Source organism: Drosophila serrata, unplaced genomic scaffold, assembly GCF_035046125.1.
Source record: "Drosophila serrata isolate PLE 108 unplaced genomic scaffold, ASM3504612v1 contig_249, whole genome shotgun sequence".
Taxonomy (NCBI): domain Eukaryota; kingdom Metazoa; phylum Arthropoda; class Insecta; order Diptera; family Drosophilidae; genus Drosophila; species Drosophila serrata.
Window position 1 is genome coordinate 2,951,327 of NW_028257147.1, and position 13,757 is coordinate 2,965,083.

At 37.1% G+C, this 13,757-nt stretch overlaps 1 protein-coding gene across 1 annotated transcript; it reads right to left on the reverse strand.

Annotated features, from left to right (window-relative positions):
• Positions 1–995: 995 nt before the first annotated feature.
• LOC110182289 (trypsin delta-like) lies at positions 996–6,795 on the reverse strand. Its single transcript, XM_020950306.2, has 2 exons — positions 6,769–6,795; positions 996–1,808 (listed from the first exon to the last, which is right to left on the reverse strand). Exons 1-2 carry the CDS (start codon positions 6,778–6,780, stop codon positions 996–998), a joined length of 825 nt encoding a protein of 274 aa, XP_020805965.2. The 5' UTR covers positions 6,781–6,795.
• Between the last annotated feature and the right edge of the window lie 6,962 nt (positions 6,796–13,757).

The following is a 13,757-nucleotide window of genomic DNA, read 5'->3' on the forward strand; positions in this document are numbered from 1 at the left end:
AGTGTTCGTTAAGCCCGTGTAAGTTAATTAAAACGCAAACAGGCAAATGGCAAATGATCAAAGTGCCAAAGACAGTGGCCCAAATGGGGTTTTTGGGGTGCTGCTATAATGGCGAATCACTTTGCACCGCAAACAGAGTCCACCGAACTGGCAGTTGAAGCCATGTCGTTCCCCCCTCTCTCTCAATGATGCCACATCCACTTGCCATGTTAACTGCAACATGTGTCAACTGGTTTTGTGGTGGCTGCAAAAGGCAGGTTACCACTCCCATAGACATACACACGGGGAATCCGCACAACATTGACACAACACACACACATCTTGTTACCCAAATTTATTGAAGCCCATCAATTCAAAGCCGCCGCCGAAGTTCACAGGCCGCGATTGCAAAAGGACCAACAGCATGTTAATGCCAGGACCTGCCCAAAAGGAAAGCTATCTGTTAGATGATAATTGCATAGACACTTCATCACGCTCGGGAAAATTAATCTTTGCACCAAGAGAGAATGGAAATTCAGGCAAAACCTCAGGTGAAATTTCATGGTCTTTTTTCTTTTTTAGATATTTGTGCATCTCTAGTAACTTAACTTGGTAACCCATTTTAGTGGCAATTATGTAGAAAAACAATATACAACAAGTTTATAATGTGCACCTTTTGCGTGTGCATCGGTTTTCGGTAGCCCACAATTGTTGACTCTTGCATAAATTATAATTATTAAGTGCAGCAGCCACGGCAGCAAGAAAAACACAATTTATTATGCTTTGTTTTCCCTGCTCGTGTGTTTGTATGTCCCTGTTTTACTTGTTCGTTTTTATTTTTGGGTTGTCGTCAAGAGCACTTTTAGAGCCATTTTGGTGACCCCAAAGGTTGTTTTTTCTATTATTTATCCACGCACTTAAAATGAAACTGCAACAATAAGCACTTGCCGCAAAAGTGTGCTTCAAAACACAACTGGAACAATTACCACTCAAAGTAATATATATTTTTAATTAGTTTAATTTGCTTCTATATCTTTGGCATTTTCTACAATCCATTTCCGTAATGCTGGTACACTGGCATACACTGTGGGAAAAGCTGGGTCTGCACAGCCCTCAGCCCAGGAAACGATGCCAATCTGGTTGCCTTGAAAGACCAAAGCTCCGCCAGAATCTCCTTGACAGGTTCCATAATTTACATTTGAGGTACATAGCATATTCTCGGTAATCAAATAATCTTTGTAAGATATTTTACATTGTTCCAGATCCACAATATGCGTTTCTAGAGACTGCAAAATTTCCGTTTCTCCGTATCCCGTGATTCCCCAACCGGTCACAGATGTCCTGGATCCCGATGGTGGTATTTCCTTTGCAAGTTTTATGGCCCGAATAGAAAAGACTTCCTCGAAATCAAGTTCGCTGTCAAGAGCCACCAGTCCCACATCGTAGTCAAAGGAGCTCGAATCGTATTTCTCATGGGTTCTTATCAGGGAAACCCCAACCAGGCTGCCATAATAATTGTGATAACTGGAACCCAATCGAACCCCCAAGTTCTCGGGATAATATTCCACTAGGCAATGAGCGGCAGTTAGGATAATCCTTGAACTATAAATGGATCCACCACAGATATGACTTCCCAAATATTGAATGGATACTTGCCAGGGGGCATTCTCAATGGATTCATTGGCGCCCTCAATAATATATTTAAAGGGAACTCCTCTCGCCGAGGTGAAGCCAATCACTAAAACTAGAAATAAGTGTGAACTATGGAAATCCATAGTGGATGGAGTTAAAAATAACCTAAGCAGGTGTAATTCCTGATCTTTTATAGACTTGTAGAGGTATAAGCATGCGGATATACATATGTTTATGAATTATGTGTTTTTCTAACACAATTTTTAAGGTTGTACAGAAATTTTAAGTATGCACTTGAGAAGATAAAGATACTACACATAGCTATGAACGATGTGCTGTAATACAAGTTTTAGTACTATTGTTTTGTTCTTTTACGAAATGTAATTTCCAACTTTTAGAATTCAAAGCAATCTTTATGGAAATATTTTTAATATATAATAAAATCCTTTCCTATAATATATTTGAGTATTCAAAATATTAAACTATTAAAGAAAGTAATTGTTTAATATTTTTGGACTATTTATAAATTGTATATATATTTTGTATATTGTCTTACCTTTATTTACAATTATTTTACTACTTAAAACAAACTGTTAAACCTCTTCCAAAAAGATAACTAAACTCGTTAACTAGAAAATATAAAATAAAGCTAATCTGAATATCCAATTTACCGCTAACAAACTTTGCTAAAAAAGGCATAAATTCGACCAACTGAAGTAAACCTACCTCTCTTAATTTAAACTTCGCTCTTTTTCAGGGAAATTTGGTGAGTTTGCGTTGAGTGGGAAATTCTCTTTTCCATTATAAATGTATGTGAGTGAGTGTGTGTGAGTGGGAGTCAGGCGTGTGTGTGTGCTGGGCATTTGTGTGAGTTAGCAAATCTTTTTGCCGGTTTGTTTATCTTACATTTGAAGCATATCGGCAGGGTTTTTTTATGCGCTTCTTTAGCCGGCATTTATAGCCCATTCAAAAGAGAAACAAAAGTGCGTTCATAGGTCTGTGTGTACTTCTGAGTGTCTCTGTGTGTGTGTGTGTGTATGGGATTTGAGCGGCCAATTGATTGTTTTTTATAAAAATTTCAGCGTGTGTGTGTGTGGGTGAGCCAGACTACAAATATTCACCAGCTTTCATTTGTCTGATAGATTTATTTAAATATTTATGCTATCAAAATCGCAGTCTATTTTTACAGGGCGAAAAATCATAGAAAACAAATCGAAAGTTTTTTGTTCAAGTATTTAGATTTAGTAAACTATTTTATAGAAATGTTTACTTTTTATTAAAACAAATTGTTTAGAGTTATTTTGCGTTATTTAGAGTTCTTTGGAAAGAAAAACGTGGTTAGAAAAACTATTTTATCAATATTAAAACCCATAGTTAGAAGTCCTTTAAAAACACAATTTCTGATATGCAGTTATTATGTGATTCATATTTAAATTAAAACTTGATTTTGATAGTTTCTAATTTAATTTATGATATGCCTTTAAATACTTCAAGGCTTTCATAAGTTATTTCATATAAACTTTTTAAGAATTTAAAAACCATTAAGGACTTGTTACTTTATTCTACACTTAAATGTTTGATCTTTAAAGTTTGTTAAATTTACATTTAAATTGCAATTGATTTTTTGTTTAAACTAGTTTGTCACATCACTTAAAATCAAAATCATTAATGTTCATAATGCCCAACTTTATTGACAATAATTTACGCTTACGACTCTCGACCATTTGGTGAGCCGTAATTCAATTTATGGCCCGCCGGCAACCCCATAACCCAGTTTAGAGCCGCACCGAGATACACTTGGACAGCAAATATAAATATAAATCAACATGCTGCAACGATGGAGTGATGGAGGGATGCCCCCAGGTACATAGGAGAACCAAATGACCGACCCATGGGGCAATGGTCAGCGATAATATCTAGAAACTTTGCCCCCAACGCTGCGATTGGAATGGAAAAGAGAGCCGGTGAATGTGGGACAACTGCAGCCATAGAAGTGGCTCAATGAGACCCACTTGAACCAAAACCCCAACAAATGCGGCTGCGGGCCAAAGATATTTAGTTATTTAGAAAACCGCAGAGTGCAAATGCCTGCCGAATGTTCCAATTTCCCACTAGACAATTAAAAATTCGTGTCAAAATACGGACGCAAAGAGGTGGCAAGAATTTTAAATGCTTTTCAAGGTTTCGCGGTGCAGCACACAAGCACACACGCAATGTGGCACAGCGATTGCATGTGGCATGAACCGCCAATCCTCCGAACCATCGACGGGTGGGGCGCGCATTTAGTGCAAAATTAATTTTAAATTACACATACGCCCCCGTGGTTTCGCCATCCATCAACGGTAGTCTGCCTTTTAATTAATTGCACTTGCCCCGCCCAGGAAATAAATCTACTCGATTTTATTTTTCTTCGCCACCCCTAATTATAATTAGAGTTTAAATTTAAGCGCTGCTTGGCACATAAATATAGCAGCACAGCTGACCCGGGGTCAAATAACTACAGACACAATAAACAGACTCCGAAACAACACTGTGTATACGCCATGTATTTTTAAACACTTGCAGCCGGAGGGCCAGCGAGGTAAAAATAAGCAGCGTTGGAAAATGGGAAAACTCGGAAACAAATATAATAAAAGTTGAAATTACAAATGATTAATATTGCAGAACGTAATTCATTAAAATGGTTATGCGGTTAATTTGTACTATACAATTTAAAAGTTTTTCAAATAAAAGAACTTATTATATCAGACATTTTATTTCTTTAATCTTGCTTTGACATTTATGAACTTTGATTTCATTTTTCTAGAAGGATTACAATCAACTTTATTTGCTCAACGAACCCCTTTTACCTTTTCTAATGTCAATTGGTTGGCATTCCTGAGTTGCTTCTTTGCAATTTTGCGGCACTCGACTGGCTCGGTTTATTGACACGCCTCGCACACGTCAATCACTGTTTGACAGACAGCCAAACACTTGACTTGGAGGGCGGATGGATTGACAGACGATTGAAGAGATGAGATTGAAGAGTTTCCCCCGACATTGTGATGCATGCTTCAAGTTTTTTTAAGCCAGACATGCAGCTCGTGTTGGGCCACGGAATTTCCACCTGTATTTTGGATTCAATCCAAACATTTGTCAAGCCATTCCAGCCAGACATGATGTGAAGTTGTCAGCGCCTGCTAGTGATTTTCGATTTGCAAAATTGATTCGATTTCGTTTCGTGGCATATGATTTGTTGCCGCACTTTGTGTCGGACATAATTCAATGCGAATGCATTGCAAATGAGCCATGAAAAGCTATGCATAATTCACAGGCTCTCTATAATTAAAGTCATCTGTAATTTAAATAACAGGCAGAGAAATAGAACATTTAATTTGGTCGTCATTAGACAAGGCTAATGACATCGCGGACTGAAAAATGCACGATTGACAATTAAATGTGTTTTGGTTGTTACATTTTTATTTACTAAATATATATATTACTTATTGTTTTAAAAGGGAAATAGGCATATATCATTCTCGCAAATATGTTGTCATATATTATTTACTCAGCAAAATAAAGCAAATTTTCTTTATTCGCACAATGAAAAAACTATAGCACTTAAATGCCACTTTAATTAGGAGTTAAATATATATATTTTGTTGTAAATAAATGGCATTCTCCGCTAAATATATATATGTTTATAAAGACGCCCGCGCTTTGTTGGCCATTTGTCAAATTAAGTATACGCCATGGTGCCGCATAAATTGCCACAGCCGCAGATAGAGTCGCCGGGTAAAACGGATACTTTGTCTTGCTCGCATTTTAATTGAGTACATTATATCGCCGCTGGCCTTGTTAAGAACCTTTTCTGAATATTAAACGCCATTAAGTGTCCCCCAATCGACCATTTGGCAAGGACATTTTTCCTCTGTTCGCCTGATGGATTGCCGGCCATTTTGTAATTAGTGACACATTTAACCATCCATTTGTCCTGTGTTGTTTGCCTGTGTGTGGCCCCGCACATGTTTGCACATTTATTTGCCTTTTGTTTGGCTCCCTGCATCCCGGCAATCACAACAAATGTGAAGTGCAAACAAGGCAGCTTTGGGATCGACAAGCGTTCAATTAACAGCAAATTCGAAAATTTAACTTTGCAAAACTTTTGGCCAATTGCAATATGCGCAAATATTTGCAAACTGTTTCATTAAGGTCCACTTAAAATGGATGTAATAAACCACAAGCAAGCGTAATCAACTTCCGGACTATGTTGGCTATGGCTAGCCGTGCTTATGTTATCAAATATTTAAATTAATCTCGACCATGCAAGGTATTTTCACGGCATTTCAACGATAACTTAATTAAGACAATGAAAAAGCTCAAGAGCCAAGGTATTTTGAACTTTGTAAAATTGTAATTTTAATTTGTTGAACATGTAAAGGTATTTAATGAAATGGATTTGGTTGGAAAATATTGCAAAACCACTAGAAATTTATAGAATAAACATTAAAGTGGTTTACTCTTACCAAGATGAACAGCATTCAAAAATAAATATTTTAGTGTTAATATCTGCTAGAAATAAATCCCTTTCTGCCCTTCCCAGAATGTCAAAACCCTTTATCCAAATAGTTAATGCCATAAATCAGAGCCAAAATTTAATTATATTTCCCCCAAAGTGAATTTCTTGTGTCAACTTGCACACTTTATGGATAAACTATATTCGAAAATATGCCATTAATCATCGAAGTTCAAACGCAATTGCCTGAAAAACGCCTAGCCTAGCGAAAACAAACTCAAACTCTTGGCATAAATCTCGGCAAGCTTTAGCAGGGAGTTAAAATATATAAAAACGAAGCTTGAAAAACAATGCAAAAATGTTACAAAAAGAGAGCTAAGTAACATTCGAGACTTGCTAGTTATTTGGTAGAGGCCTTTTTTTTCATATTACAATATCAAGCCAAGCATCCGGCTGTGACTCTAGGTTTTTCCTCGACACTCCCGACTCTGACAACGCCTTCCGTGCTCCATTTTGCGGCTCCAGCCAAGCCAGTTAACCGCAATAATTTATGCCTTTGAGCCGTGTTTGAGTCAAAGCCTTTTGTGTTTGTGTGTATGTACGTCCCTGCCTTTTCCACTGGCGAGGCAACATAATTTTGCCTATTAAAGTAAAACACTAACAGCGCTTATCATTACGGCGACGCGAGCCAACAACAAGTGCAGGAAAAGCTGGGAAAACAACGAGCTTCTCGGTTACGTAGCGCATCCTTTCGTCGACGCCATTTTGTTTAGTTTATGCTGCGCTCTAAGGGTGTGTGTGTGTGTGTGTGTGTGAGGGTGTGTTTGTATGGGGCATCCGCCTTGTACTCCCACTTCCTCCTAATGCAAAAAAGCGACTTTTCAGCACAAATTTTTAGCAAAATTAAAATATTTATGTTGCCGACGTGCTTAATGTCCGTGCTGTTTCGCCCCAAAAACCCATACGCCCAACGGCCACCCATTCCTGCTTCTTGTTTAGTTTTTGGAGTATGTGGGTTTCCTGGTCGTGACTACGTGCGTGATCCGGAATCCGGATCCCGGATGCTGGCTATGATGTGCAACGGTCATGTACCCTTGCGAAGGCAAAAAATATATTATTATTCTACCCTTTTTAAGTTCTACGAACATTTAGTTAATTCAGGGGAATTTTAAGAGCTCAAACCTTCTTGGAAAAGCATAGTTAAGTGAAGGCCCTAACTAAAATTGTTTATTTAAAATTGTTCTCATTTTAACATATTCCTAATTCACCTTCCTAGAAGGCCACAATCCTGGCTGAATAAGGATTGAAAATATAAGATTAATTAAAATGTTTTTGAAGTACTTTGAAAGGCAATATTAATACTTAAAATTAATAATTAATGTATTAATGATTTCAGTCCTGGTTTAAGAAATTCAAAAAATATTAAAACAAATAATTTAAATTTAAATAAATATATTTATTTAATAAACCAAAATTTAGTCAAGCAGTTTAGAACGCTTCATGTATTGTTACTGAGACTAATAAGTACCAAAGTACAATGTATTTATAATATGTTTAAGACGCAAACAAATTTGTAGATATGGAAATAACACATTTATACTATCAATAAATTAAAAAAAAAAAAAAAAGCAGAAGAATACATTTTGCAGCATATATTAAACTGGTTTAATAAAAAACCCCTGAAAATTTTCACTTATCCTTCATATTTTAGCATTTTGTTTCTTTTAAAATTTTCTTAAAAATAAGCCCCAAAGAACTATTACTGGTAGAAGCATAAACTGAGGTTAAATTCTTAGAACTTAATCATATTTAAATGGCTTCCACTAGCTAACTTCGAGCGGAATAAAATGCTTCTACCTTTACGCATTTATAATGTAGTGCTCATCCAGGGCATTTCCCATTCGATATTCACCATTAAATTAAATATTCCCTTCCTGTTTTAATGTTGCTGCGCACACTCACTGCGACCCCCTCTGGCAGCACAAAGGGAAATGTCCTGCATTAACTGGCTTCTCCAGCTCACTCTTTGGGCGACAGGACGAAAGGACGACATCGCCAGACGACACTGCCACTTTATGTTCGCGCTTTAGCAATATGAGCTGCAGGATGCAGAAGCTACGCGGACTTTACCGCCATTTCCGCAGCCAGCAGCAGTCTCTGGCCATATTGAAAACAATATATTTGCGTCACTTATGGCCCTTCAATGGCCATTAACTATTTACATTTCTGGCTGCACTTTGCGTTTGTCCATGATTAACGGCCAGGCTCAAATGGATTGCACTTTTGTGGGGATTTTTAAAGTGTCATTAAGATGACACGAAAGGAAACTGGGGTTTGGTATGGCAAAAAAAAAAGGTAAATTAAAGGGAAAACTCCTTAGGCGTTGCCACACTTATTCTCCAGATACTTCCTTTGCCGGCCTTCGGTTCTGTGTTTTTTTATTTCAGTTTCTTCTTTTTTATTCCCCTCATTTTTTGCGTTTGCCCTTTACATTTCCCATTTGCCGTCTGGTTCTTGTTAAAAATGCTCGAAATTTATGACTATTTTGGGACCTGCGGCAGCTTGCGGCTGAAATGCTCTTAGATTTTTCCACTCTGCCTTTTGCGGTTTGCTGCCACATTGTGTGCTCCTTTTCCCATCCATTGTCCTGGCTTGTGGTCATAGGGTTTAAAGTTTAAACAATTGCAGATTTGCCTTTTAATTGTTGCCTCTGTTTTCGTTCCAGGAAACCAGAAAAATATTTGCCCAAAGAGAGAGTTTGTATTGCAATTTACAGGATGTGAGAAGGAAAAAGTTTGCTCTTGGGCTTTTTGGGAAATGAAACCCCTTCAAAAACATTATTATTTTGCATTAAACTTTTTTTGCAAATTCCAATTTGTAATATATTTGGCATAAAATATGAATTGTATGAAATCTGGTAAATATTTTATAGAAATTAATACAGAAAATAAAATATTTACATATTCATATAAAGTACAATGAAGTCGAAGACCACTGTTACCTACGGGCTACAAATTATTAGAGGTGAAGAAATGTAGTTCTTAGTTTAAGGCTTCAGAGTTCTTATTAATGATAACAGCAAGTAAAAGCAAAGCGGAAGCTGATTCCGAGAGGCCGAAGTGTCTACACCCTTGCATAGCCCCATTGTTTCAAATGTGAAATTAATTATAACTTAGTCAAAAAAACATTTATTTCAATTCGAAAAGCTTTTCTTTACAAGTATTTTATAGGGCTAACAAATCTGCATACTAAATTTTTAAATTTTGACATTTTTAACGACTTAACCCATTATAAAATTTTGAAAAAGTGTCAAAAAGATATTTTTTTCTCGGGCATGGCTAGATCGATTCAGCTGTTGATGCTGATCAAGAATATATAAGATTTATCAGGCCGCAAATGACTCCCTCATTGTTTTGGAAGCTTCTGACTAAAATAATCACACATTGCAAGGGTATAATGATGTAGCAAAAGTAAGAGTTAAGCTTCTGTTATAAAACTATGGTTAGGTTAAGAAATCAATATTCATGAATGAGTAATCATTAAGTTAGGCATTACTTTTAAGTATAAAGCAATCCCTCATACAAGCTACTACAAATTAAATTAGTTAATGGTCCATAGTAATAAGGAAGAATAAATGCATAAATAAAGAAGAAGAGCTGATTCTATAAGCATAATATAATTGTCATGGTTAAGACTTACCTTCTTCTTCTTGCTGACTCCAATTAGCCTTTCCATAGTATTCATCGAAGTGATATTCTTCTTCTTCCTGTTTATCCAGTTATTTAGCATTCATCAGGTGTTAATTTTGGGTTGGCAGGCAGTCACTATCACTTAATATCACTTCCACTTGTAGATGTTTACACTGGGAGGGCCACGCACAGACTGAGTCGCGCGCGAAAGTTTTACCTGTATTTATACTCCACGAGCAAAGAGAGCAGAGAATGAGTGAGCGAGAGAGAGAGAAAGAGTTATCGCTTGAAAGAGGCAGCGAGCGATAGCGCTTAGAGCCGTCGACATACTGATAAACAAATAGATCAACAGAGAGAGAGAGAGAGGGTGCGAGAGGGAGAGAGTAAGAAACATAGAGAATAGCGAAATAGAGTCGATCGATTGAGCTGTTTAATATATTTCTCTGACAAATCCCACAAGTCATAATAGAAATAACACCTCCCATTAAATCTCTAGAAAAAACATGCTTCAAACTACACTCAAATTGTCTTACAACTCTCAAAGGGTGCTCGATTCGTAAGTTTCCCCCCAGAATAAGAAAAAGAAACTTCTTTCGGAACTCTTATTCTCAATTTCTCAGTCGACTGCATTTGATTTCATTTCATTTCTCAACCGAGCCATGACAGATGGCAAATAAGTTGCCCATACGCCACGTGGAACTGCCAGCATTGATGGGAAAAGCGAGAAGGGAAACCCCAAAGAAAAGGGATGCCATTGAAAACCGCCCAAAGAAAATTCAATTCCATAACAAATGAAGTGCAAAACAGATGTCCATCTGTTCGCTCACAAATGTAAACGTTGAACTTTGAAATCGGGCAATGAAAATAAAAACGGAAATTAAGTCGACTGCCGACAGAAAATAGTTAAAATATTCAATGCGGACTAGAATCGCCTGTGACTTCTGACCTCTTGCTTTGTTTTCGATGGGGTTTTTTCTGCTTTCTATCTTTGTTTTTTGTGTTTCTCCATGCAACTTAAATTTAAACAACTAAAAGCTTGTGTTGCCACCCCCACCCCACCCTCACTGGTTCGGACAAATGGGCAACGAGTGCTTCTGCAACTCGCAGGACAACACAAAACTAAAACCCACAAAAACCGAAACCGAATGTGGATGATGGAGAGTGTTTGTGTCGATGAGACTGCGGCCGCATTTCGCACAAATATTGACACATGCGCGGGGGGCAGCGAGATGCAGCGGAAAAATCGCATGTCTCCCACCCAGGGAAACCCAACCGAACCTAACCTGTCCCGGCCATTAGATGATTTATAGGTCAGAGATGCCAAACCAAAGTCGAATAGGAAAACAAAAGCGAAACCGAAATCGAAATCCGGGGTCCGGCAAAACAACTGCAACATCGATTGACAGGAGACTGCAGCCAAAGGACTTGCACGGCAAGAAATAATTGGGACACTAAATTTGTCAACAAACTCAGGGAACTTTACAAAACTTGAATTATAAACTTTATAAGAAATCCTGAAGATAAAAAACCAAAAACTTTAGGCTTAAGCTTTCCGTGATGGTATCAAACAGTCTATAAATTTGTAATATAATAAAATTTAGTCTTAAATTTAGTTTAACTTTTTTGTAGACCCAATAAAAAATTAATCACAAAAGCTAACAATTTTCTTAACTACATTATATAATATAATTTCTTGCCATGTACCTCTGGTCTCCCAAAATGGAAACCGACACTTTATGGACATGGCAGCTCCTTCTCTGCCATTTCTTGCTTCCCTTAGTCAGCTGTAATTAACAAAAATTGCTCTAATGAAAAATACTTTGGTAAATGTGGATTGCATTGACAGCATTCAGGTAGGGATATATATACTCTATATAAACGATGCCACACACATATATTGAACTCAAAGGGAGTGGAAGCGAGAAAGCGCGCTCCTGTTGTTGATTAATAATGCAGTCGATGTTAGAACAATGGATTGGACGGATTGGGGTCATGGCTCGGTCCAGTTTGGTCTCTAATACAGCGTTCATATGCAAAGAGCATCGCCATTGTTTTACCAAAGGCATTTAATAACTTTGAATTCAAAGGAAGGGGGATTTAGATTTTCCAATATACGGGTAAATTGAATTCTGGTTGTAGAAAGGCTTAGTATTTGCAGTGTTGTTAATAATAGTGAGAAATGTGTAAAGGCAATGGCTTTGAATATCTATAACATAACTTACAACATACATATAACATGTATTATTTTTAAATATTTAATGGCCTTTCAAAGCTGTCAATTTTTAAATTCGATGTTACAGCATTTCTATAATTAAATAATAAACATTTATGTCACTGTAAGTAGCAAAATCACCTAGCTATCTACAATGTCTTTCTGCACCTTCTCACACCTTTTATGGCTTTACACATTCCCATATCAAGCTCCCCCTTCTTCGCATATTAACTATTCATAACTTTGTGAATTCAATTTAAGCAAGCATTTTCCATACCCCCGGATCCAATCAAGGTATTCCCCCGCCTTGGACTCCGATCCCTGCTGGACCAGGTAAACACTTTAAGGTGTCATATGGAGCTAATGTGCTCGAATCTGGGTGGCAAAAGTTTTGTCGACAATGAAACCCTCGCTGAATAGAGCTGACCACAGCTGGATATCGCAGGTGTCGGCAGGACATAAATTCAAATTTGCAACACAACTTGTTTCCCAACTGGAACCGGTCGAAGCGAAGGGAAAAAATTGAAATTAAAAAATTTTCACCAACAGGACAATAACAAGGCACCCACATCAAGCATTCGTCCTGTTGGCATTTGCTTTCACTCCATCTCTGGCACCGTGTTTGCATCTGTGTTTGCCAATGTCCTTCGTGATGTGTGTATGTGTATGAATATTCGGGTGGCCCTTGCTCCGTTATTTGCTCGCATTACAATTACCAAAGGACCAAAAGGACCTCGCCGCCCCGTACATGCACGTGTACACGTACGCAATTTGTTAGCACACCTCCACCTCGTGTTAGTTTGCCCAGTTACACAAACAAATTAATTTCAGCCAGACACTCGAAATGTTTAGAACATTTGCCAATGTTTGTAATTGAATATTGCGCCGGGACCTGTCCGAATGTCCTTTCCCTCTCCATTCCCCTCATTCCCTCACACACCATTTGGGTCAAATTATGCAAAAGTAATTATGATTACGGCATCGCATTGTCGATGGAACGCTAACTAACTTGAATCGTGACCTGGCTGTCACAATAATGGGCAAAATGATGCGTGGCATTGCAAAATTCACTGGAGAATTTAATTACAAAGTGCACATTTTTCGTCAAAATACGAAAACAGCGAAATGTTGTCCCAAATAATTAGTGCCCAGTAATTGCACGAAAAATAATGATGACATTGAATGATGACGCAAAAGATACTGAATAACATTTATAATTACTCCTGTCAACCAGTGAGCAGTGCATCGAATATTTCTAAATAATGTAGGTAATTAAAGTAAAATGGTTTGTAGAAGGAATTTGTCATTTTCTTGGATGAGCATTGTCAATTAAATATGTAAATTAAATTAAACCCTAAATGCAGAGACTTGTGCGCAGGAAATCTCATGATTTAATTATTATATTTAATTTCATGTGACCATTAAACACCTTTAATACAGATATAATCAACTTAAATTTCTGCTTTCTAAATACTTTCAATCAATTCAATAAATATTATAAACGGAGAGATTTAAATATTTCTATATTAATCCCATTCCAATTAAGTGCAAATAAAAACATAGCTAAGCCTAATATATTTACTCAGAATCAAAATCCTGATAATTAAATATTAACATTTAACCACATTTAATCCAGCAGATTATATGCAAATAGTTCAGTAATTAAAACTTGTACAAACACAAATGTTAAATATTAAAGCCCATTTAAGTCCCATAAAAAATACATCAAATTAGGAACAAAGTTAACGTC